Source organism: Lytechinus pictus, chromosome 2 (assembly GCF_037042905.1).
Source record: "Lytechinus pictus isolate F3 Inbred chromosome 2, Lp3.0, whole genome shotgun sequence".
Classification (NCBI taxonomy): Eukaryota; Metazoa; Echinodermata; class Echinoidea; order Temnopleuroida; family Toxopneustidae; genus Lytechinus; species Lytechinus pictus.
Window position 1 is genome coordinate 69649825 of NC_087246.1, and position 22406 is coordinate 69672230.

The 22406-nt window shown below is 38.5% G+C and overlaps 1 protein-coding gene across 2 annotated transcripts; it reads left to right on the plus strand.

Moving 5' to 3' along the window:
* Positions 1-3773: 3773 nt before the first annotated feature.
* LOC129253726 (uncharacterized) lies at positions 3774-21830 on the plus strand. 2 transcript variants are annotated; one of them, XM_054892146.2, is made up of 10 exons: positions 3774-5226; positions 5715-5892; positions 13086-13159; positions 13771-13834; positions 14581-14654; positions 15841-15889; positions 16286-16564; positions 16972-17292; positions 17635-17860; positions 18523-21830. In XM_054892146.2, exons 1-10 carry the CDS (start codon positions 4981-4983, stop codon positions 19037-19039), a joined length of 2028 nt encoding a protein of 675 aa, XP_054748121.2. In that variant the 5' UTR covers positions 3774-4980; the 3' UTR covers positions 19040-21830. The 2 variants fall into 2 exon arrangements, with proteins under 2 accessions (XP_054748121.2, XP_063951594.1); XM_064095524.1 differs by having other exon boundaries at positions 16975-17292.
* Positions 21831-22406: the final 576 nt, after the last annotated feature.

Sequence of the window (22406 nt, forward strand, 5' to 3'; positions counted from 1 at the left end):
TGTATCAAATCATCGATCTGACTTGAATGGCATAAATATTCATGCCCTTTTTTTTCCTTTTTTTGATTCTCACTATATTAAATTCCAGAACTTTGAATTGGACGTTATGGTTATATTTGCCTTATACATAGTAGTGGCGGAAGAATAATGGGACCAGGTAAAATATCTCTGAAATATTCCCCTGAAATAAAATGATCCTCAAGCAATGCAAAGTTTATTTCCATTCAGCTTGCAAAAAATGGTATTTACATTTATCCATTTTATTCATCGCCTTATTTCTGAGTCATTATTATTGCCGTCAGTGGTAGTAGTAGTAGGGGGTAGCGCTGCTGGTAGCGGTAGTGGTGGTGGTAGTTATGGTGGTGGCTGTGGTGGTAGTTATGGTGGTGGCGTTGGTGGTAGTGATGGGCAGCGGTGGTGGTATATAGCGGGGGTGATGGTAGCAACTGTGGTGGTAGTAATGGTGGTGGTATTGATGGTGGTGGTAGTATATAGCGGGGGTGATAGTGATGGTAGCAACAGTGATGGTAGTGGTTGTGGTGTTGACAGCTGTGGTGGGAGTGGTGGTGGCAGTAAAGTTATTTTTCGTCATCTTAATCGTTCATATTTATCATCATCATGTTGTTAAATTTAACATTTTATATGTTAATTTGTTATTATTATTGACAAAATTGGACCAGCGTTGATTAGCTTCGACACCTATTTTCTCAGCGTCACTGCTGTGGATAACATCGAAATCAGTAAATCAAGTTGCTAATGATTATGCTTTCAAGCACTGTACTTTCCTTTAGTCTACAAATTGCGGTTCACGGGGCACTCGTTTCTTCGAATTTATAAGGAAATTTGGGGCGAGTTTGGGACATTCAGCTATATTCCTGTCATTAGTAAACCCATGTGTTTTGAACATTATACTATAGATTCTGAAAACAAATACAAATTTACACGATACAAATTTTCATGTCCCTCCTATTTTCATTCGGCAAAATCTTTTCTTTCCACATTTTATATTCTTTGTTAGCGTGGGTATACAGCAATATTGTTGAGTGCCCCCGGGTGACTTGCCATTGTTATTTGTACCATAATCATGTTCATTGCTATTGACAATTGATGTTCATCAGCTTTTAGACGTCCGAGAATCAAATAGGTTTATCCAGACATAAAAAGCCTTCCAAGAGATCATCGAGATGCCACCAAAGAAAAACTCTTCAAAGATTGGATCTGATGCTCTTTCTGAGCTGAAGGATGAGATCCTGGGCCTGTCAAAATTGCTAAGTACCAAGCTGTCTCTCCTAGAGTCTAGTACCAAGGATGTCAAACATGTCCAGGAAGATCAGACCACGGTCGAAAATGAGGGGCTGAAGAGCGCAACAGACAAACTTGAAAGCAAAACTGCAGAACTCAAAGCAAGGAACGAAACACTAACCCATATAATAGAGGATCTCAACAGTGAAGTCCGCGACTTGGACCAGAGCCGTCGCCTCGTAAACCTAGAGATAACTGGAATCCCAGAGCAGAAAGACGAGGATCCTAGGAAGATCGCGTTGAGAGTGGCGCAGTTGGTTCACCCGACGATAAACGGAAGTGATATCGACATCGCCCATCGAATCGGCTCGAGGAAAGACGATCGACCACGGTCAATTATCGTACGGTTTTCTAACAGACGATCAAGAAATACCGTCTACAAGGGAAGGTGTAAGCTGAAGAATATGTCCAGCAATGATATTGGAATCAAGGGGCAACCAAGAGAGATCTTCATCAATGAAAACCTTGTACCTTCAACCTGGGCGCTGATGGGAGAGGTGAACGAAGCTAGGAGGGAGGCCGGTTTCAGATATCTCTGGACGTTCAACGGACAGATTCATCTACGAAAGGATAAAACAGAGTCTCAAATCACCATCCGCAACAGAGCAGATATAGCCAAAATCAAGTAAATACTTTATACTTAATATTGCTAATTTGTCATTCAATATGTATGCTTTTTGTTATATGAGGCCTACTGTAACCTAGAACAGAGTAGGCCTATACCTAACTGTCGATCTATATTTCTTTATTTTGCAATAGCGTGTCTAGTTTGTGGTCGATTGATTCAAACGAATTGATCAAATAATTTGTTCGAGGCTTAGAAGACTATTCGGAAACTGCAAAGTAATAACATTTCCGAATAAAAAAACACCCACCCAAAGACACGTCGACAATGTACATCTTGTGATCCGTCCCCACCCCCAACTTGCGCAGGTGTGACGTCATACCTATACTGATGTCTGATTGGCGGGAAGTTTTAATGGGCTGGAGAGTCCCTGCTATCCCGCAGTCGAGAACATTGGTCTCAATGGCATATATCAGGGGAGCATTTCATCAACACTTTTGTCCGACAAGTTGTCAGGTCTGAAAACTTTCCTTGAATCTGATTGGCTGAGAGGCACTTTTACCACAGTAACTGTCTGATAAAACGTCTGACAAGCCCTTTCATGATACGCTCCCCAGATCTTTACGACTGTCTGACTTGTCTGCGCATGTTCGACCCACTAGCTGATTATCTGTGGCGTATCGTCGCACGTTCTCTCACGCAGTCGTAGAGCGGTCGTAGATCAGCGGCGATCACACAACGGTGGGCGTATTAAAGATAGCACAAGTTTCTCTACCGGATACATGCACACAGACGCACGCACAATACACAAACTCAAGCCTTCCCCCTTCTCACCCCCCCCCCCCATTTCTTCTTTTATTGATTCTTTTGACAAAGTTGTAAATCTTCTCTTATTTCTTTAATTAATTTTTTTTTTTCAGAAATCAATTGGGGAAAAAAAATGACACGAAATTTACTCATAAATTATTGATTATATCAATAATAACGTACCTACCTTCATCCTTATACACAAATAGGCCTACTATGAAATTATTTAATAAGCTCAACCTCGTTTCTACATTCTATTAAGTAATTCTTACATTCACTAGTTGTGGCCATGAGTAAAGCAGAATCACACAGTTGCAGGTTATGAGCATCTTTGGTTACATTTAGACATTCCTTTATGATCATATATTTATTTTGGTCCTGCTGTATTTATAGCTACCCCAAAATACGTGCTATACGACAGTCGTTAGTCGCTTTTCCATGAAAGAGATATGTAACCTTTTACAAAGAAATACATCTGCACTGGATTTTGGGGACAGGAATTCCTACCTGCCTGATCAAATATGATAATATGTACACTGTCTAGCTTCCTGTCCAGCAATTCACACACGATGATGGTTCTATACACTTCGAAATGATGCAATTTTGTACCCTACCAATGCGACACTTGATGCTCCTTCTTGGCTGCAAATTTGCAGCTTTCATGACACAGTTAACCACGTTCTACACCCTTGAAGGGTGCAGAGTTCTACATTTTTTTGGACGCAAAAAGTACTAAATTTATCTCCATGGTGTTGTCTCATTAGCACAAGTAGTCAATAATCATATAGTGCTGAGGTCTAGGTCTACACAATTCATGTAACATATACCATGGTCCGTAATCCGAACTCCAATTTATAAACCATGGACGAAATATGGATTAAACCTATGGAAAGCCAAACATGTCAAAAATTTTGTTTACTCTCTTTGGTCCTTATGATTACTGGGCCTATGCCCCCAGTATTTAATACTGTACACTGTAAAAAAAAATTATTGGGTGAAATTTTAATTAGCACGAGGGTAATTTTGTGTCCTACCAAATTGGGGCAGTATAGCATATTGTCCAGTAAGGTTGAAAAATGAGCAGCAATTTCTTTAGAATGGGCAACATTTTCATCACACTGGATTAAAAAAAAAAAATGCCCAAAAATGCCCAATGTTGGCTGGACACATATTTACCCTCATGGAGCACTTTTACCAAATATTTTTCAGAGTGTAGATCCTTTATTTTAGTGACAAAGTATGCAGGGAAATTTACAGTTTTTTACGCCACACTTGGCTATATACCCACAGTTAAAACACGGTCTACCATGTCTGCAGTTCGAGTAAAACTGCAGTTCTCAACATGGAGATATCAACACAAAAATCCTTCATATTCTGAACACTGAATTGATAATTAACATGAATACCAGGGAATTACAATTCCCAGTGAATACTATAGGCCCTATATCGTGAAATCAGAACGCTGTATGCAGATAATATAAATAGCAGAGTGAAGGAAGTTAAGTGAGAGTCGAACGAGTATAAAATAATATTGCTTTGATAATAAGCCCCCAAGTTCAGTGCTCTTAAAAAACGGCGAGTACATCCTTCCGCTGTATTAGGTCGAATGTACAGGTGCTATTTAATATGATGAGTCTGAAAATTTGAATAATGATCCTCGTGCTTGAAGCATCTCCTGTGAAAATGAGCTGATCGCTATTGTTTTTGCAAAGGACAGCGTTGAAAAATGATATTTCGTGATCCAGTTCTTACGAGTATGCCTATATCTCGTTGTTGAGATTGACGCAGTATAACATGTATAATATGTTTAATGGAAACCATGCTTAAATTTAAGTTAGTTTGCCTTGACGTAACAAATGATTTTATTTTCTATTAGATCATCATTATCATGGTGGGCATGTGAAAAGCTATCGTCAGTGACGTACATGTATGAGAAAATCCTACTACGTTCAGCTTACTACAATGGGGGAAACAACAAGGAAATTACATCAGCCATGTCAGCGCATTTAACAGGAAAACGTTGTTTTGCTCATTATTCGATACTAAATTCGAATTCTGCCATGTTTGGCAATCGATGCCATTTCGAACTCATGTTATCGCATTGTACCATGCACTATTACACACATCTCTATTGCTCTCCTATCTTTCTCTCCATGTCCCGCTTTAACACTTCTTCCATCACCTACCCCCCCCCCTCTTTCTCTTTCTCTCCGTCTGGCTGCCCCCTCTGTCATTTCTCATCAGCTTCCCTTCACACTATTATCCTCATCTTTACCCACTCGCTTCTTGGTCACGCTTAATCACTTATGTTGATTTTTTTCTTTTCATTTATTTTCATCCACCTCTATAGGGGCATGGGAGAGAATCAACCGCCACCGAGCCAGATGCATAACGGTCGTCAACGGCTTCGACCGTTCCTCATCAGCCTCATCGACAGCGGCAATGTAAAAGGTCTACAGTGGCTTGACAAAGAGAAAACTCTCTTCAAGATCCCCTGGAAACACGCTGGAAAACAGGACTATGACCCTCAGGAGGACTCCAAGATATTCATGGTAGGTTCTTTGCCGTTCCTGGCTCTAAGGATCGGGAGGAGAAAAGTTAAAAGTCAATAAATGTCAATGTTCAGTTATCGACATATTATCAAAACGTCCGTAGAAAGTCAACAAAATTGTACTGATAGGCTATGAACAAAAAATAAATGATACAGAGAAATAGCAGGAACACTCAACATGTGGATTTTTTTAATGAGAGAAAGCGATATCATTTGAGTTCTGGAAAATGTCAAACACAAGGCATAAAACAAGGAAAACACAAGGCATAAAAGTGATGCGGATGACAACAAAGTGCGCTCAAGAGATTATTTACTATAAGTGGCGCTGTATAATGGTGATAATGACGGAATGAATCTAATTACTTTGTTCAAGTTCCTCGAGGGTCGGGGAAATTAAAAAAAATGTTAAGGATCCTTAACTATAAATTGCTTCATGTATGATAAATAACAAACAACCGATTTATCCTTTTTCCTGACTTTGCTCGACAGCTGTGGTCACGAAACACCGGTAAATACAAGGAGGGAATCCACGAGCCGGAGCCGGCGGTCTGGAAGACACGTCTTCGTACGGCCCTCAACAAACTTCCCGATATCGAAGAGATCCATGAGAAAACCCAGCTCGATATACCTGAACCATACCGGGTATACAAGCTTCTACCAAAGAAGAGTGAGTCTCAACCATTCAATTTTAATACTGGATCTTTCTATGCAGGATAATAATTGTATAATCAAGTGAGATCTCGAACAAGCTATTGTCAAAACTGTCAGTATTTATTTCCATTGTTTGGTCTTCGCGTGCGCCGGGCTTTGTCCGAATGTTTATAGAAATAAAATCCGTATTCTGATTATTTCATTTTTATTCAAATATCGTCTTTGGTTAGGTGAGGAGACAGACCCACAAATCTGGGTTGATGGCAACCCTGCCACTCTAAGACATTTAAAGGGTGTCTCGAGATATCTTGCTTTTGTCTCGTTCATAAACTTTTACATTGTCAAAGAATGACAGTATACGATTCTCCCGTGTGTTTTTGTTTACAAGGAAATCATCTCTTAAAGGTCTATTAAACTTTAACCATTATCAAATTTAATCTGAATATACGATGAAAATAATGCTTGCGGAGTTTGAACAGTCAATATTTTACGATTTCCGGTCTAAGTGGTGCGATGCTATGTCTAATCGTTTATGAGCTTGTACCACGCGAACTTCATTATAAACAAATTTAAAGAGAGTTTGACATCAATTAACCCGCACATTTTGATAATTTGACGTTACTGGTGAATTATCTAAGGGAATATTTAGGCTAATGTCCCCTCTCATGTTAAGAAAAGGAGAAAAAAACAAAAACAAGATGACTCCGGATAGACAGCCTAACAAAATAATGAAAATGAAGATTTACGTCTTAATCAAAATTATTTACTCTTTGTTTGTGAATGCTTATTTCCCAAGCGATGGCCAATAAGTAACTGGTCGCGAGGCCCTTATAATTCATATCTGGAGAAACATTTGCAGAGCTTCCAGAAATTCTTCCCAAAACCTACGGGACCACTTTCTCGGAGACAGCTGCTAGTGGCAATTTGCTTGCCAAATAAAATCAATTTGAGGGTAATCAAAAAAATAAAATATACCACCCAGATATTGCGGGCACAAATAGGAATTTCTATTTGTTCCAGCAACAGTGTCCGTTTTATGAAGCTTTGTGTATGCAACAATTATTGCAAGAATTTCATAAAATTGATTAATTTAAAATTTTTTGGTTTACTACTCCTACGATCTTTTACGTCGGCAGTGAAAGTAATTTACTTTAGCTATTATCATAAATGTCGAGTTTCTTTTTATTTTTCCTTTATCTTTTTGTGTCATAATTTGAGCAAAATTGCAGGACAAAGGTGAATGAAGTTTTGTAAATAATAATGATAATAATTTCCTCAACAATTTAAATAATTAAACAATAGGCTTGGCCCTCCACAAAATCATTATAGGTCACTTTCCCCTCACCCATCCAGCTGAAGAGCTTTCAAAACAAAATAATCTTCCATGTTTTACACTGATAAGATAGTTTCAAGAATTATAAAGACAAACAACGGGAATTTCTACAAAAGGTGAATAAGTGTATCGAAACGACGGTGATCCAAAATGTAATAATATGTATAATGTAAATGAAATATAGGCATATTATTATCACATGGGATGCATTAATTCCTTATTAGGATTTTAATTTTGTTATATTTAATGTAGAAAATCATCCATTTATGCACATTCTTGTCTCTGTATATATTTAATTGATAATCAAATAAAATTACATTTTCATTTCAACATGGTTGTACGCATAATCCAAAATAAACACACGAAGATCACATTTTCATATTATTATTGTTCCCCAATCCCATGCTATAAATACTTGCGGGTGCCAAAATTGTATAAATTTGTGAAAAGTAACGTGTACTTTTTTCGCGACGGGAAAACTGAATGAAAAACTTTCAAGTCGCCCCAAGCAAGAATGAAACATTATATCGGAATGTTTGGTATTGTGCGTTTCACTTATCAAGCAAAAAAGGTTCACACAGGTTATTCTGTTCTTGAACTTGTTAATGCCTTTTGTTGAGAATATCAAAATCTTTTCCGAATGAGAGGGTGAGGAAGGAGGAGAGAGGGGAAGAGAGAATGGAAAGAGAAAGGAGGGGAGCCGCGAGAGGAGGAAAGAGGGGAGAGAGGGGAGATGATGGAGAAAACGAGGATGTGAATGCAAGGGAGCGCTCCTTGAAAGGAGTTGTCAGAAATTATCAATCAGTGACCATAGTAACAACAATGCTCCTCATCCAATCAAAGCCAAGGAATATAGTCTGCCAGATGCAAATTGTCGGCCAAAATAAAAATTTTCAGCACAATGAACTGTTTTGTAAATCCAGGCGTGAAAAAGTATAGATAAATGCACTACTTTGGAAGGCATGGTTCTGTTTGTATTTCCATGCTTGTTGCTAACAAGTTAGCGGCCCAAGGCCACTGGGACGTAATGCGACTGCCCAAGCAAGGGCCACTTTGGCTGAGTGCATGGGCAGACTGTGGCGGTATGCACACGAGTTGAAACCACCACTTCTCGAATAAAGCAGTCCATAATTTTTTTATGAAAATTAATAATATTAAGTCTAGATCTCCATCCACTAGGTGGAACACGGAACAGATTACTCCCGGTAGGTCTAATCTAAGTCAACTTTAAGCACGAAACGCGCTTCAATCTGCCGGTCTGAACAGGCTAAAAAAAAAACTAGATGACATCAAAATCTTTCGAAGAATGATGTTACTAAGATTTCAAATTAACTACCAAGATAAAAGTAAAGTGACACGACACCCCTAGACTGCCCATATTAATGATTTGTTCCTTTGTCGTATTGTGTACACCATGGTGTACACATTTCACGTCCAAGAAAAAAAAGGGAGAAACAAGCTGGAAAAATGATAGGGAAAGGGGTAAATTTATTTTCAAAAATTATTTCAAAATCTATTACAAAATTAGATTTTGGTCAAAGTTTTGGCGAGCTCGCTTTGTTCGCTCGCATTCCTTTTTTTAGAAAGCTCCATACGCCATGTCTAGCCATCTCTAAATAAAACTATTATGTTGGTCATTACGCCACCGATGTACACATCATATCACATTTACTATGATACGGAGAAAACACAAAATTTGTACGATTATGGAATAAGTCAAGGCTTCTATATTTGACCTTAACCTTTCTTCAATTTAATATACATGACATAGAAAAATACTTATAATAAAAGTAAACATAGACACCTGGGCAATATAGAACTAAAATGACATAACCATGGTTGTGGAAGGTCGTTGACAATGACCATGCTAAAATTGAGCATTTTCTTGCGAGATACTTCCTGTAATTATTAATTTTGTAATAATGATTTAGCACATTATCATAATATGGGGAAATACGTTCGAAAAAGGCAGATTCAGATAATGAGAACAGACAAGCACATATAATTAGTGAGATAAGGGGTATAACGCTATAGTGGATGCAGTGGATATAGTGGGGCTGGATGCAGGGGATGCACACACCTCTATATTTTTGTAAATTGACCATTTAACATGCATAATAACCAAACCTATGAATTGTCATATAGAACCCCTTCAAAATTTTTATTCACATCCTCTCGATAAACTGAATGAAACTACTGGTGGACATTTTGCTTGTAATTAAGCTTTTTAAAACTTGCAGACATAAAATATAGGCTTTAAAAATTCCGCCGGGATGACCCCGCCCCTTATGCTGCGTCGTATTCCCATATGCATGCGAAGAAAAGGGAAGATGAAGAGGAGGAGTTAAGGAAAAGGCAAAGTAGGAGGGTACAGTTGAGAAGAAAGACCCCTACATACAAGTTATGTTTACATTCACAAAAACGTGACTTTAACAAAACTTTCGCTCGTTCGTGTCCACCCCCCCCCCCCCCCCATCCCTCACTTCGAGGAATGTCCATGAAAAGAGGACCAACAATTGAATAATTGTTACTCCCGTCTTGCATTTGTTTATTCTGAAACAATATCCTTATCATCATCATAAATTTTCACTGCCACACGAAGGAGGGCAAACCGAGAAACAAGTTAGAAATGGAGTTGTATACAACACGCGCGTCTCGAAGACTGATTGTATTTGTATTCAAGACCCATTTCCAGTCGCATATTTTATAAAATAGCTGCGTTCAGACGACCTAATCTTGAGCTTTGACTTGACTTTAACCTGAAGTGAAATGAAATCTATCGCAACAATTGGGGTTTTCAATACACATCGCACAAAATCTTTGTAAAAATGGTTTGTTGCCTTTTTCTTTTGAGCGAAGGTAGTGGGGGTAGTCGTCCTGTTTCATGTTTATATTTTTTTTCTCTCTGATTATGAGGAGGGGCCTCCGTGGTTGCCTAATGCGTTCCCCAAAACACAGAGCTGATATACAGAAAACAAAAATTTTTCTTATTTCAAGTACAGGCCTAAAATAAATCAGATTCAGATTCATGGTCAGTAATTTATTTTCAATCTATAAACATAGAGATTAAAAACTAGTAAAGGGCCGATTATGCTCGTCGGCAGCTCATGTAACAGTTGTTTGAGGGGATTTGCCTCTTTACCTTTTGTATTTCAAAATACATTTTGACCTATACGTCGGGAAAATGTCAGACTTTTACATTTACACAACAAGTAGGTGTAAGGAGCAGGGTACTATTCAATCATATGCATGACAATAAATGTCATTATACACGTTTGGCGCCTTTTTTGTTTCCTGCAGGACTCGGCGAAGGTGAAATGTTATCATCTTCACCTTTCGAGTAAATTCATGATATTTTTTATTTGAGCAACAAACATCTGTTTCCCTAAGAGCACGTCAACGGAAGCCTATTGTAAAATTATATGAGTTCATATCAATTAACGAAAAGTTTTTTTTTTTCATTTTATAGAAAATCAATGAAAATGCACACTTCATAATTTATCTCTGACATTTGAAAACGATTCTACATGAAGGGGGGGGGGGTGTTGAAGAGCCAAAAGAAGCATTGTCTAGAAGGGGGGGCTTAATAGTAGGATTGTGTGAACGCGAGTTTGTCTTCCAAATCGTCCCACGGTTAACATGTCATAAATCCTCGGGAAACCCTGGCAGAGAGTATTCCGATGTTATGAGTCATCAGCAGCCGCTAAGCCCTGGTCTTTTCACCTCGACTGGTATGTTATTGCTCCAGTCATGTATTGGTTTGGAGGCGCATAGGCTTCGTCTTGACGGGCATGCTGGCGGGGGAGAGAGTTCCTCGCTGCGTCTGCGGCGACCACCGACCGTTTGTGCGTAGGCAGATCCTGACAAGAGCATGCTATGCGGGCGAGCTAGGGGTGAAAGAATGACACAAAACAGACACGGTCGTCAAAAATTGGAGGATGATAATGATTCCTCTTTGCTATGTTGTATTGAGTGGCTAATGGGATGCCTAAGAATTCTGATATACAGATGATAAAGACAATAACAGAATTACGATGGAATAAGTTTGGGATGATTTAGTCCCGGGATTTATTTTTGGCGGTAGAGTTTTTTTTTATTAATGCAATGTGCTTCGATCAGACTTGCTGATACTCAAGAGTGTTACGGATTTCGTGAAGGGGTTGGCACTAGAGTTGACAGGAAAATAAGCCTCAAATTTATTATTTTTTCTTATGATATAGGCCACTATAGGCTTCAATATCAATCCCACAAAATGTATGATGCAAAATGAACAAAGCATTAACATTAACAACAACAGCGCCCAACAGGTTTAAAGAAGATTATAACCCCCCCCCCCCCCACTGCCCCAACCCCTTCACATCCCACCCTTTAGCTTGTCGGGGATGCTAGATGTATAATTTTGTAGGATGACGGCATGGCAAAGGAATGTAGCAGGGGTCAAATTTCAAGCCGTGCGCTCGAGGACCTGCGTCCAGGGTAGGGTCATTAAAGGTCATCTTGGGGTCACGTTCAAATGGCAAACGCGGGGTCATAGAAGTGATCCCAGGTTCAAGCCCCTTGAGGAGCAATCACCACCAAACCCTTCCCAAACATTCTCTCCTCTCCCAGTCATCCCCTCACATGGTTTGCTCATTGCGTTTATAGGCCCAGCGTCTGCCAAATGCAACCTGTTAACGTCGTCTGAAGTTTGACTTCAGATGAACAGATTTCTAGGGTATAAGAATATCAAAATGATGAGAGAGGTCGTTCTAAAGCGTATAAGCGAGTAAATGTACAGAAAGAACTCAAAATGGAAAATGTGTCAATCAACTGAGCGTTTAATCAACATTTTTGTCCGATAACTTTATTTAATTTTTATTGGCCGAGAAGCACAGTTACTATGGTAACTGTCGGATAAAACAGGACTTGTCGGATGGGTTATCTAACAAGTCCTTTCATGAAATCAAGGAGTTGTTTGAAGCTCATTGATGAAATGCGTTTCGTCTGTGTCGAAGATGTACACCCTATACCCACAGTAAACTGACCTACATTTTATACCTTTCACTGCATGGCAACTTCAGACCGAACCTTCCGAGTAAGTCTGGGTTCCTAGCTCCCCCACCACCCGAACCCTCCCCCCCCCCCCACCCCTCTCTCTCTCTCTCTCTCTCTCTCTCTCTCTCTTTCTCTCTCTCCCTCTTCATTTACTCGGTTTTTGCCCTTTTTCCTTCTATCCAACGTCACTATCGCGGCAGCGTAGACGAACTGTTTCATGAGATAGGGGTAAAGCAAGCGAACAGGCAACCCCGTCGATTCATAACTTGGGGCGATTTGTATTATTATCTCATCTTTTCATACTGTTTTCCTGCACCCCAATGCACTTTAGAGCCTTCTCCCCGCGGAATCAGTAACACGCAAATCAAGCTTTGTAACACCGACTTCAGACTTTAAAAAATGAACACTTTGCAAAGTATCATGTTAATAAAACTGAGCAAAGACAATTAGTCAACAACAAATACAAAATTATTCACGACTCATTTTTAATAACTTCACTTAGAAAGTGTTTCTTCTTGCATGGTCTTAGGTGACATTACAAACACGACTTTGCATTAGCAATTTAATCATAATAGATCATTGATAATGTCGTTTGCTCTTGTTTGTCTCAGAATCCCTATATAATTCAGCAACTAAATATCAACCTTGGTAAACGTCATATTTTTACCTGTCACCTCATTATGATTGTTTCAAATAATTATTGCTTACCATTTGCTAATATCATTATATTTAGCGGAGTGGGTGACTCCTGTGAGTGAAGAGAAGTGAACCTTATGAAAAATTGACTTCATAGTCTTTAAATTATTATCCCCTCCCCCTCTCTTTCTCTTTCTGTGATACAGCTGGTGGATCCAATGTGAATAATAAGTCACCCCACCCTGGATGTCATGATTATCCACCCTCGTCAGGTCGAACGGTAAGCATTCAACTTCTTCACTCCTCCTATCTGCTCCTCTTTCTATTTTCTATCCACGTCCAAATCCCTTCAAAATGAACATGATCTTAAAATATATTTAATGGTATGATGATTAAACATTATTAAAGTATCATATGTGTTTCTGTAAAGTTTTAATTGTTCGGATATACATACTTTCTATTTATCCATCATTCCGACTTTTTAGCAAGAGATTTTTTTTTCGTTTGTTTTATTCATTATCCCCCCCCCTCATGATTTTCACTGCCCTCGTATGTTCAATATACCCTATATTAATAAACATGATGAACGTACTGTATGCGAATGTGTATGGAATTGTCTTTCGAGTCCTTTTTTGTCATCCTCTTTCGGGCTTCCAGATATTTTCATATTGGTTCGGTATCTGAATTTCAATTTTAACACTCTATCATCATATAATCATTGTAAAAACAAAACTCGTCTGATTAATGCCACATTAATAAGAAGTAGGAGGGTGATTAATATTAGTTTCTCTTTCATGTGCTAATTGCTTATCATTGATCAGTATAACGTCCAACTTAATGTTTCTTAACTCAAGTGTGACCTCTTTCCTTTTGTATCATTCCTTTTTGCAGCAACGTTCTGCAGGGGGTAACTTTCGTGCCCATCACTCCACGGGATCCTACCCCACTGGAATAGGTGAGCTTCCCCCTCCTTTTCCGAAACTCTTTATCATTTTTGTCCCAAGTACAATGTCTCACCCTCGCGTAATTAACTGGTTGAGTATCCAGACTATTAACATACGAAATTTAAGTGGTGAGATTTGATTTTCGAAAAGATAATTTCGGATAATAAAATGATCACGGAGAAGTGTATGTGATTTGTCAGGAATGGCAGGAAACTCGACAAACTACAACGTAATTTCCAGTCGTTATCTCTATGCAACATATTCCTTGCAATCTATGTTGCGCAGGGGGAAATGGACCGAGATTTGGATCATCTTTCAGATGTGAAATGGGGGTTGTTTCACTCGTCAGCTTTGTGCGTGTCTCACGAGTGCTAACAAACTTCCTCTTAGGCTTAGCTTCATTCCCGGGATTTTTATCCAAAAAGACAAGCTTTTGGCAAGATTGTTGAGACATTATGTTTTTATCCAAGAGAATTACTACGTAATTACAATATCAGGATTATCCTTGCGAAATGAAACCCAGAAAGCTCATAGGGTTTTACTGTAAGTTGGATTAAAGAGATTCTGCGGTTTAGAGTAACTGGATTGACAGCGTTCGGTATCAATTGGTAACGAGGAATAAGAAATATCGTTTAAAGTAATTTTCTTAAGAATGAGTTTATTTTTTTATTGAATATTTCTGGAAAGATTGTATTCAGAATTTCGGTAAGGCATAGGCCTATATGATCATAATTGTGTATTGTTTGTCACATTGCAGAGTGTCCAGATATGCCCCACCCAAGCTACCCTCCGCATTACCCATCTATCTACGACTATTCTTACCAAAACTCGGTGAGTATACAGTAACATAGCCGTGATTGAAACAATTCTGGCCAATATCATGTGTTTACGAATTTATTCCAATGCAATTGTTTCAATAATAATACAAATCCATTAAAATGCGTGACGTTGTTCTCTTTTAATGGCATACAATGGATAATGATAGAAGACGTTTTAAACGAGTTTGAGAATAATTAATCAACCCAATCGAATACTTCTATCCGTAAAATAGCGGGAATGCTACCGCACTTGGTTTTCATGACATTATTTGCCTATAGCTGAGATGTACATGTATTCTCAGAACAACTGCCACGTTGGTTCACATCCCGAATCGTGAACCATCATTGTACCACCAGCCAGACAAATAATGAAGTTTAAAAACCTAGATAAAAGAATTTTACAACACGTCCATTAAATAAAACGCCTTTACACTCCTTCCACCCAACAATTCCTCGATCGTAAACCTCAAAATTATTTGGATGTGCAGAATTTCTAGAATATTGTCTCCGAGATGGCGATCTTTTCGGAATAAGATCATACCCCGAGTTCACGTCTTGAACTACTGTTTTCTCATGGGTATGATATTACTTCAAACAATGCCCCCGTCAGTAAGAAAAGAACACGGGGATGATTGTCTATCAAACCGCCTCAAATTTCTAGGTTTTTAACTCGTAGATATTCATTGTGAGGATTTAGGTATTTGTTTGTTGTTCTGTAGCAGGTTTATCAATTCGTTTTGTTTTAATATTGTTTTCGAGTTACTTTCTCTGTGATTAAACTTAGTGCGGTTTTATCATATTCGCGAATTCCATTATTTTATTCATTTATTATTTGTCCCTCAACCCTTTAAATTTTATGCCCCAATTATTTAATTTTAGTTAATGATTTTGCCCAATCTTCCAATTAGTTTCGTGAACGAGCGCAAGAGATACAATAGTTCTTTATTTGGTATCATAAGTAATCTCTTTCCTTCAATTCAATCTAGCAAAGAAACGGTGAATCATTAAAGTGGAATTCGCTTTTGTTTGTCAGTGAATATTTACAATAAAGTTTAACACTCTTAAAAAAAGAAAACAAACCACTTCATCGATTGGAAATGATCAAGCCTTTGTTAGCCTTTACCAACCATAAATCTTGTTAGCAAAAAAGAAGAATATTTTATTTGAAATTCATTTTTTCCTTCATATCTCCTTTACAGATGTGTGAAGTTGGTATGGGAGCCTATGGTCTGTCACCGACAAGCGGAAGTAAGTACTATTTTCATAGTTTATTATGTCGTACTAACTCCCAAACAGACACTATCAGTGATATCATCATGGCGGGTTGGGTCATAAATAGCACACTCTCTTTTCAAAATATTCTTAAGAAATATGTTCACTGTCTTTGAATTTTCTTTTAAAATTTTGATAATAATTGTCCCTTAACTACCTAAGGAGGTATCTTAAATAATCGAAATATTTATATAAACAGCCGTAATGTGAATGTAAATGTTCGAGGTGATTACATTTTGCATCCTCTATAAAAAGAAATGTAGTGAAAAAATATTCTTTTGATACAATACTATTCATATTAACCCCTATCATTTTAAAGACAAATAGGCTTGATCAGTACTTACCGTATTCTACAAATATTTCTTTTGGTAGGCCTGTCAGGTTTCGGCTATTATCCTCACCACCAGCAGAGCGTCATGGCGTCCTCAAGCGGCAACCGTCACCACCCATACCACCCGTCGGGCCACAGAGCCCACCACAACTCGACGGGATCATCGGGTAGCTCCGTGGCCGAGCTCAACGAGATCACAGAGGTAATCAATGAAGACCTGAGTACAGGCAACATGAACGACCACCAGGGACATCATTACACCAACATGGACAACATGGATGTCGACATCCAGGCACAGATGAAGATGGACTCCAATGCAGGTATGGACATGGATGCTCTGGTCTCTGTTGTAATTAGTGGTCGTTGGCATGTTTGTAGATCTTTGTATGCCACTTCATGTTCAGAAATCGATTTTAATTAAAGTTTCGATGATGAAAGCCTATTAAATACAACAACATAAGTTCAAAACACAGATTCATTGGGTCAAAGAAGTACATTTCCGAGAGGCTTAAAGAAACTGAAAGTTTTGTCTTAAAAAATAATGAGATAACCTGCGTATTAGACGTAAGATAGAGAGGTAGTGATTTACGACTTGCAGACTTTAGAAGACAAATGGACAAAAGGGCCTTAATGAAAACATCTATTTAAATTAATCTAGCTGTGGCACCAGAAAGACTGCAGTTCGAAGCTCATTTTCTTGATATTCCTCTTTTCTTGTATTCTGCAGCAGCAATGCATCAGTACGTCCAGAACAACAACAACGACCCTTCACAGACCAACTACCACGACCCCATCTCTGTTACATCTTCTGGAATGACTCCATTCAGCAATTCAGCCAGACAAGTACATCCACATAGCTACTCGGTGCGTTCTGATTACGACCATCAGCAAGCTTCACCACCAACCGCTATCAACGCCATTACCATAGCGTCTAACGTCTTGTCCGGAGAGGGCGAGGGTTTGGAGGCGTGCACGGCGGCATCAGTAGGCATGCAAGGACACACAAGGCGACCGATAAAGGATGAAGACTCACATTGTCTACCAAGTGGTGAGTGACTCACTGTCTAAAACGAAAAAGATAAAAACAACGACAACCATAAAACAATTAACAAATAGATACAAATTCTCCAGGCACCATCACCAAGCCACTTCTAGCGTCTTGTGAGATCTTTACTGCGAGCTTCATATAATGTTTCCTGATAAAAAGAGCACACTAATTTCAAACATAAATCCAAGTCTGATAGAAATATTACTTCCAAAATCTTGAGTTGACGATTAGTACGGTGTTTAAGAAGCAAATATACTTTTTACAAACTTGTTGTATTTATAACCCTTTTCATAGGTCCATGTTAAACCCAATATCTACTTAAACATTATTTTCCCCAACCAGAGCATGAAATGAGCATTCAGATGTATTATCGATCCACCAACGTCGGACTTCACCATGTTCAGGCCGAAGGAGGCTGCATGATCTACTTTAAAGAGCATTACGAAGCTGAGGTCCGGCGCAACATGCAGTTAATCAGGATGCCTGATATCAAGTCTATCCCTGAGACAGAGATCAAGGGCAAGCACCGAGAGTACATCGGCAAGATCCTTGATTGTTGCGATAGAGGGTTAGTATTGTGGTATCCTTAAATCCTCAACCTGACATCAGAAATGGCAAAAGGTGTCGCATTTCTGCAAGGGCGAATGAGCCACAAGGGCTGTTTATAGGCGCTACGTATACCCAAATAAAAGGGTTTCTACCAAATGTATTGAACCTAGTAGCCATCTACGAGGGCTTTTTCTTCTTCTTTTGTTGGAAGGGGTGAATTACCCTATGCCTCATTTTTGTTTGTGTCTGGTACCTCCAAGTAAAGAGGAAACAACATCTACTTCATCCAAGCTTTTTATTTCGATGTCAAACTTGCTCCAGCAACCCCAACTATGCAATTGAAATGGAATTCATTGACTTTTTAATTGTAAGACTTGGGCATTATTTTGAGGGGCGTAGATGATATTTTATACAGATTGTGAGACAATGTCTCAGAATCTGCTTCTGATCGGACCGTTGCTCGATAAAACACAACACGATTGCAACTTGAAATTAGAAACTAATTATGATGTCACGAAAAGTCATTGTTTAATTGTTTGATCTCATCCTAACTCGTAGCACAAATGTATTGTTTCATGTCTACAGAACAACGGTATTGACAGAAAATCATGTCATTATCTCAACAAACTTCAATGCTTTGAAATGATGCTAATATGGGTCAATATCTTATTCTGTGCACAGGTTGTCTTTGACATGCCGTGATGGTTGCATCTACGTCAAACGTCATTGTCGTAGTGTTCTATTCTGGAGTACATCAGAAGACGGTACAAGGTGCGAGAAACTGGAGCGCGACGTCGAGACCAAGATCTTTGACCTCAATCACTTCCGTCAAAGTCTCCGGCAATATTACGAAGGTTCTATCCCATCTCCCGTCGTCCCAGAGATCAACTTCAGTATCGCGCAGAAGCTCTGTGATTCCTACGAACTGAAAGCATGTTTCGTCACTTTCGTGGTGAGGCCATTGCGAGCGGTAGAAGAACTGCGGACACTCAATGTCGACGCCAGGTCGCTCCCACATAGCAGCCACAGCGGGTTGCTCAAGTTCTCAGGACCAGAGATGCACAATGATGTCTTTGCCAACACCAGTGTGTCTCCTCTTCTTGCTGCTGGCCTGGGACCTTGGGGCGACATGAGCCCCTACGCTGCGTCGTGCCCCATGATCCCCCAGCCATCAATCACGCAAATCCACCCACATTGAGACAGCGAAGACGATGAAAGACTGGGCGAGAAGCATTTTCGATTGCATATCATGTATTTTAATATGTAATCATCGCTTGTTGTAAAGACCATGACAGTTAACAAATTTCCTGGAGTTTCTATGACCTTGAATGAAATTGTGACACGTCTTGGTTGAAGTTGCGATACGTAAGAAGCTCGTATGAAACCATTGTTCTGAGCCATCCTTTTCATTCCCTTTTCATGATGTTGTTCTGCATCTCTCATTAAAGAGATCAACTTGTTTTTGACATTACATAAAGCGTTGAATGAATTTCGCCTTTTACAATTTGAAATGATGGGCAATGCTCATTCAAGGTTAGAAATCTGAACCAAAGTGATGTGACTTGCCTTGACATGTCTTGACATTGTTGATTGAAGAAAAAAAAAAAAACATAATTTACTTTTACATAATAATATATCATGCACATATTGATTGCTATTTGTTGTCAAAAACCTCTAGATTTACTCACATTTAGCACGCCAGTCTTAGAGACCACAATGACAATTACCTTGATTAATGCCACAACGAAACCGACGAAATAAGACTCCGGACCGATCAAAGCTTTGATGATATTTCGAGTGGCACATCACCGGTGGGATTGAGGTCCCTTTTGTTAATGTGATTGAAGCACGTACAATGCAGGACTTCTGGATTCTGTAATAGCATATCTATGTGCCGTACTGTACGGCGACAAGCGTAACATATCAATTAAGATCATTTGAAAGATCTGTTAGAGCGTCTGTGTTCTTTGATTTAGAGTTGTAATTGGCCTCTTTACTTGCTGTCCAAATTCATTATTTTCCTTCCGAGTTACTCCGCTAACCTGTCAGTAAGAAAAAAAGAATGATAATTACAAATCCAGTTCCAAAACTACTTGTTACCGTGGTTCTATATCTGGAAAGCCTGCGGCAAGCTTACTCTTGCAAAGAACAAAGTTTGCTTATAAAAGTATGAACAACATTTGAATAGTCTTTTTTGATTTGTCTTGCAAGGTAGCCCAACTTAATTGAATGTGCTTGAATATCTTACGCTTATTATTTTTTCGATGTTCCACGTAGATCTATATGATCACTTCCCAAAATGCATGTTATATATTCTGCACTGCAAAAACTCTGGTGTTGATTTAACACCAGCCCGGAATCTATATATGTCCACACCAGATAAGTGTTAAACAACACCAGTTTCGTTTTGGTCTAACACCAGATAGGTGTTTATACAACACCAATTAGTATTAAAACAGCATCGGTTTAATTCCAAACTGGTGTTGTTTGAATACTTCTCTGATGAGGACTTATATAGATTCCGGGCTGGTGTTAAATCAACACCGGAGCTTTTGCAGTGCGGTTCTTTTCTTAGCTGTATATATTATACAAGTCTTTTCAGCATTTGGCTTGTAAATTATGTAATTTATTTTATATAAATGTTTGTATATAGTTCATTCTTTACTGGTCTTTATTTATTAGGGTAATGCAAAAAAAAATCTTCGTCTTAACTAGTTGACCTATCTTCCAATCGCATATATTTCCATTATTTTCATAGACAGCTGATATGAAAATCTGATCAATACATCTAGTACGTGCCTTAATCTGAGCAAATTTTACGTCGCCAACTCATGATTATAAATGATGTAATTCACACTTTGTAAATAAATACTGTACATATTTCATTCCACTGATTTATTTTTCTATTATGTTTTCGATAGATTAAAATCATTCCCATGGTCAGCGATCCCGCGGGGATTCCGCGGAGGTTTTATATTCCATACACCAATCAGGGGAAGAGAGTCGTTCCTTCCCCATCGTAACACAATAATATCTCAAGAAACCAGCAGCCTTCTCATACAGATCAAAGTTTTAAAAATCCATGATTTGTTTGTTGTTATTTTAATCGTTTTCATGTGTGAAAATGGAATTATCTCTTATTGTATGCTAAATTGTGAAAAAAAAATTGGAACTATTGTAAATAGTAAGCAAAATTAATGTTGATTTCACAAGAAGAATATTCGTGTATTCCCCAAGGGACATGTTCAATTGTGAAAGCACTCCAAATTAAAGCTCAAACTTTGTCAGCATTCTATTATATTTTTTACTTGCATGCACCAACGCATACACTGCTGTTTCTTGCTAGATTGACTTTAATACGAAAGGGAAAATTAAATGCATTACACGCATCAGCTCCATGATCTTGCCAAGAAACTTGTAACTAGATGGCATTAATTCGTTATTTCACGGAAAATGCCAAAAAGATGCATTTTACATTCTTCTCTAGATTGTATATATTGCTAAAAAGTGAATCTTTGTAAAGACGATTATAAACTGTAAGCTTAATGTGTTGTGAAAGATGAAATGCTTAAAACTTGCCTGTCTTTGATATTAAATGTAATTTCTTTCTTATACTTATTGCTAATCAACTTTGAGCAGAAAACATCTTCGCCATATCCCAATTTGAAAGTGTTCGTTTAGAAAGCACGACATTTTATTATTCTGCGGGCATATCATCGCTGGGGCGGGCTCTCACGATGTTTGTCTTGTAAATTGTTCAGTGAAGAAAATAGTGTAGGAATACCTTTTTTGTGCCCAAATTTAGTCTTTCGATTATAATTTCGAACACTTTGTTATGTTCAATGTTTTGTTGGTGCTATGTGATCTAGACACGATACGAAGTTGAACAGTAACTCTCGTTATCTTGTGTTCATGTCAGTGGTAGTCAGAATGTTTATGTGTTCTTGAGTTTTGTTTGAAGATAACACATTAAAAACCAATGAAAAGCATATTTTCTATAGAGTGAAAGGTTATTTTTAACGGTATTACAAACTGCATTTTTGAGAATTATGTGCGAAGAGTCAAACGCAAGCCGAGCATATGTGCTGTGTACAATTGCGTGCGTGTGTGTGTCGTGTGTGTTTGTGTGGGGGATGATGACGATGTATGCGTGGGTATATGAGGGTGGTTGTGCGTGTGAGTGAGATGTGAAAGAAAATGGAGAGGGAGGAAATAATGATAAAGAAAAATAATTATGATGAAAATAATATTATGTAATAGAGTGATAATTTAAGGTTGAAAAAGCGCTTCACACTGTTTAAAAACGCTATTTATCCATGTACAAAATGAAGAAAAAAAAATCCTTGTATGATACAAGGACATTTTTTCTCTCTTATCACTACTCCCCCCCCCCCCCCTTCTCTCGCTCTCCTCTATTCTCCGCCCTCTCTTATTATTCTTTTTCTCTAGTCTATTCTGTCCGTCTTCTCTACACGATTCTTCATTTCTTATCATATATTTTCCTCCTATCATCATGGGCGGAAATCCCAGGGGGGACGCGTCCCCCCTACCCAAAATAGTAGGGG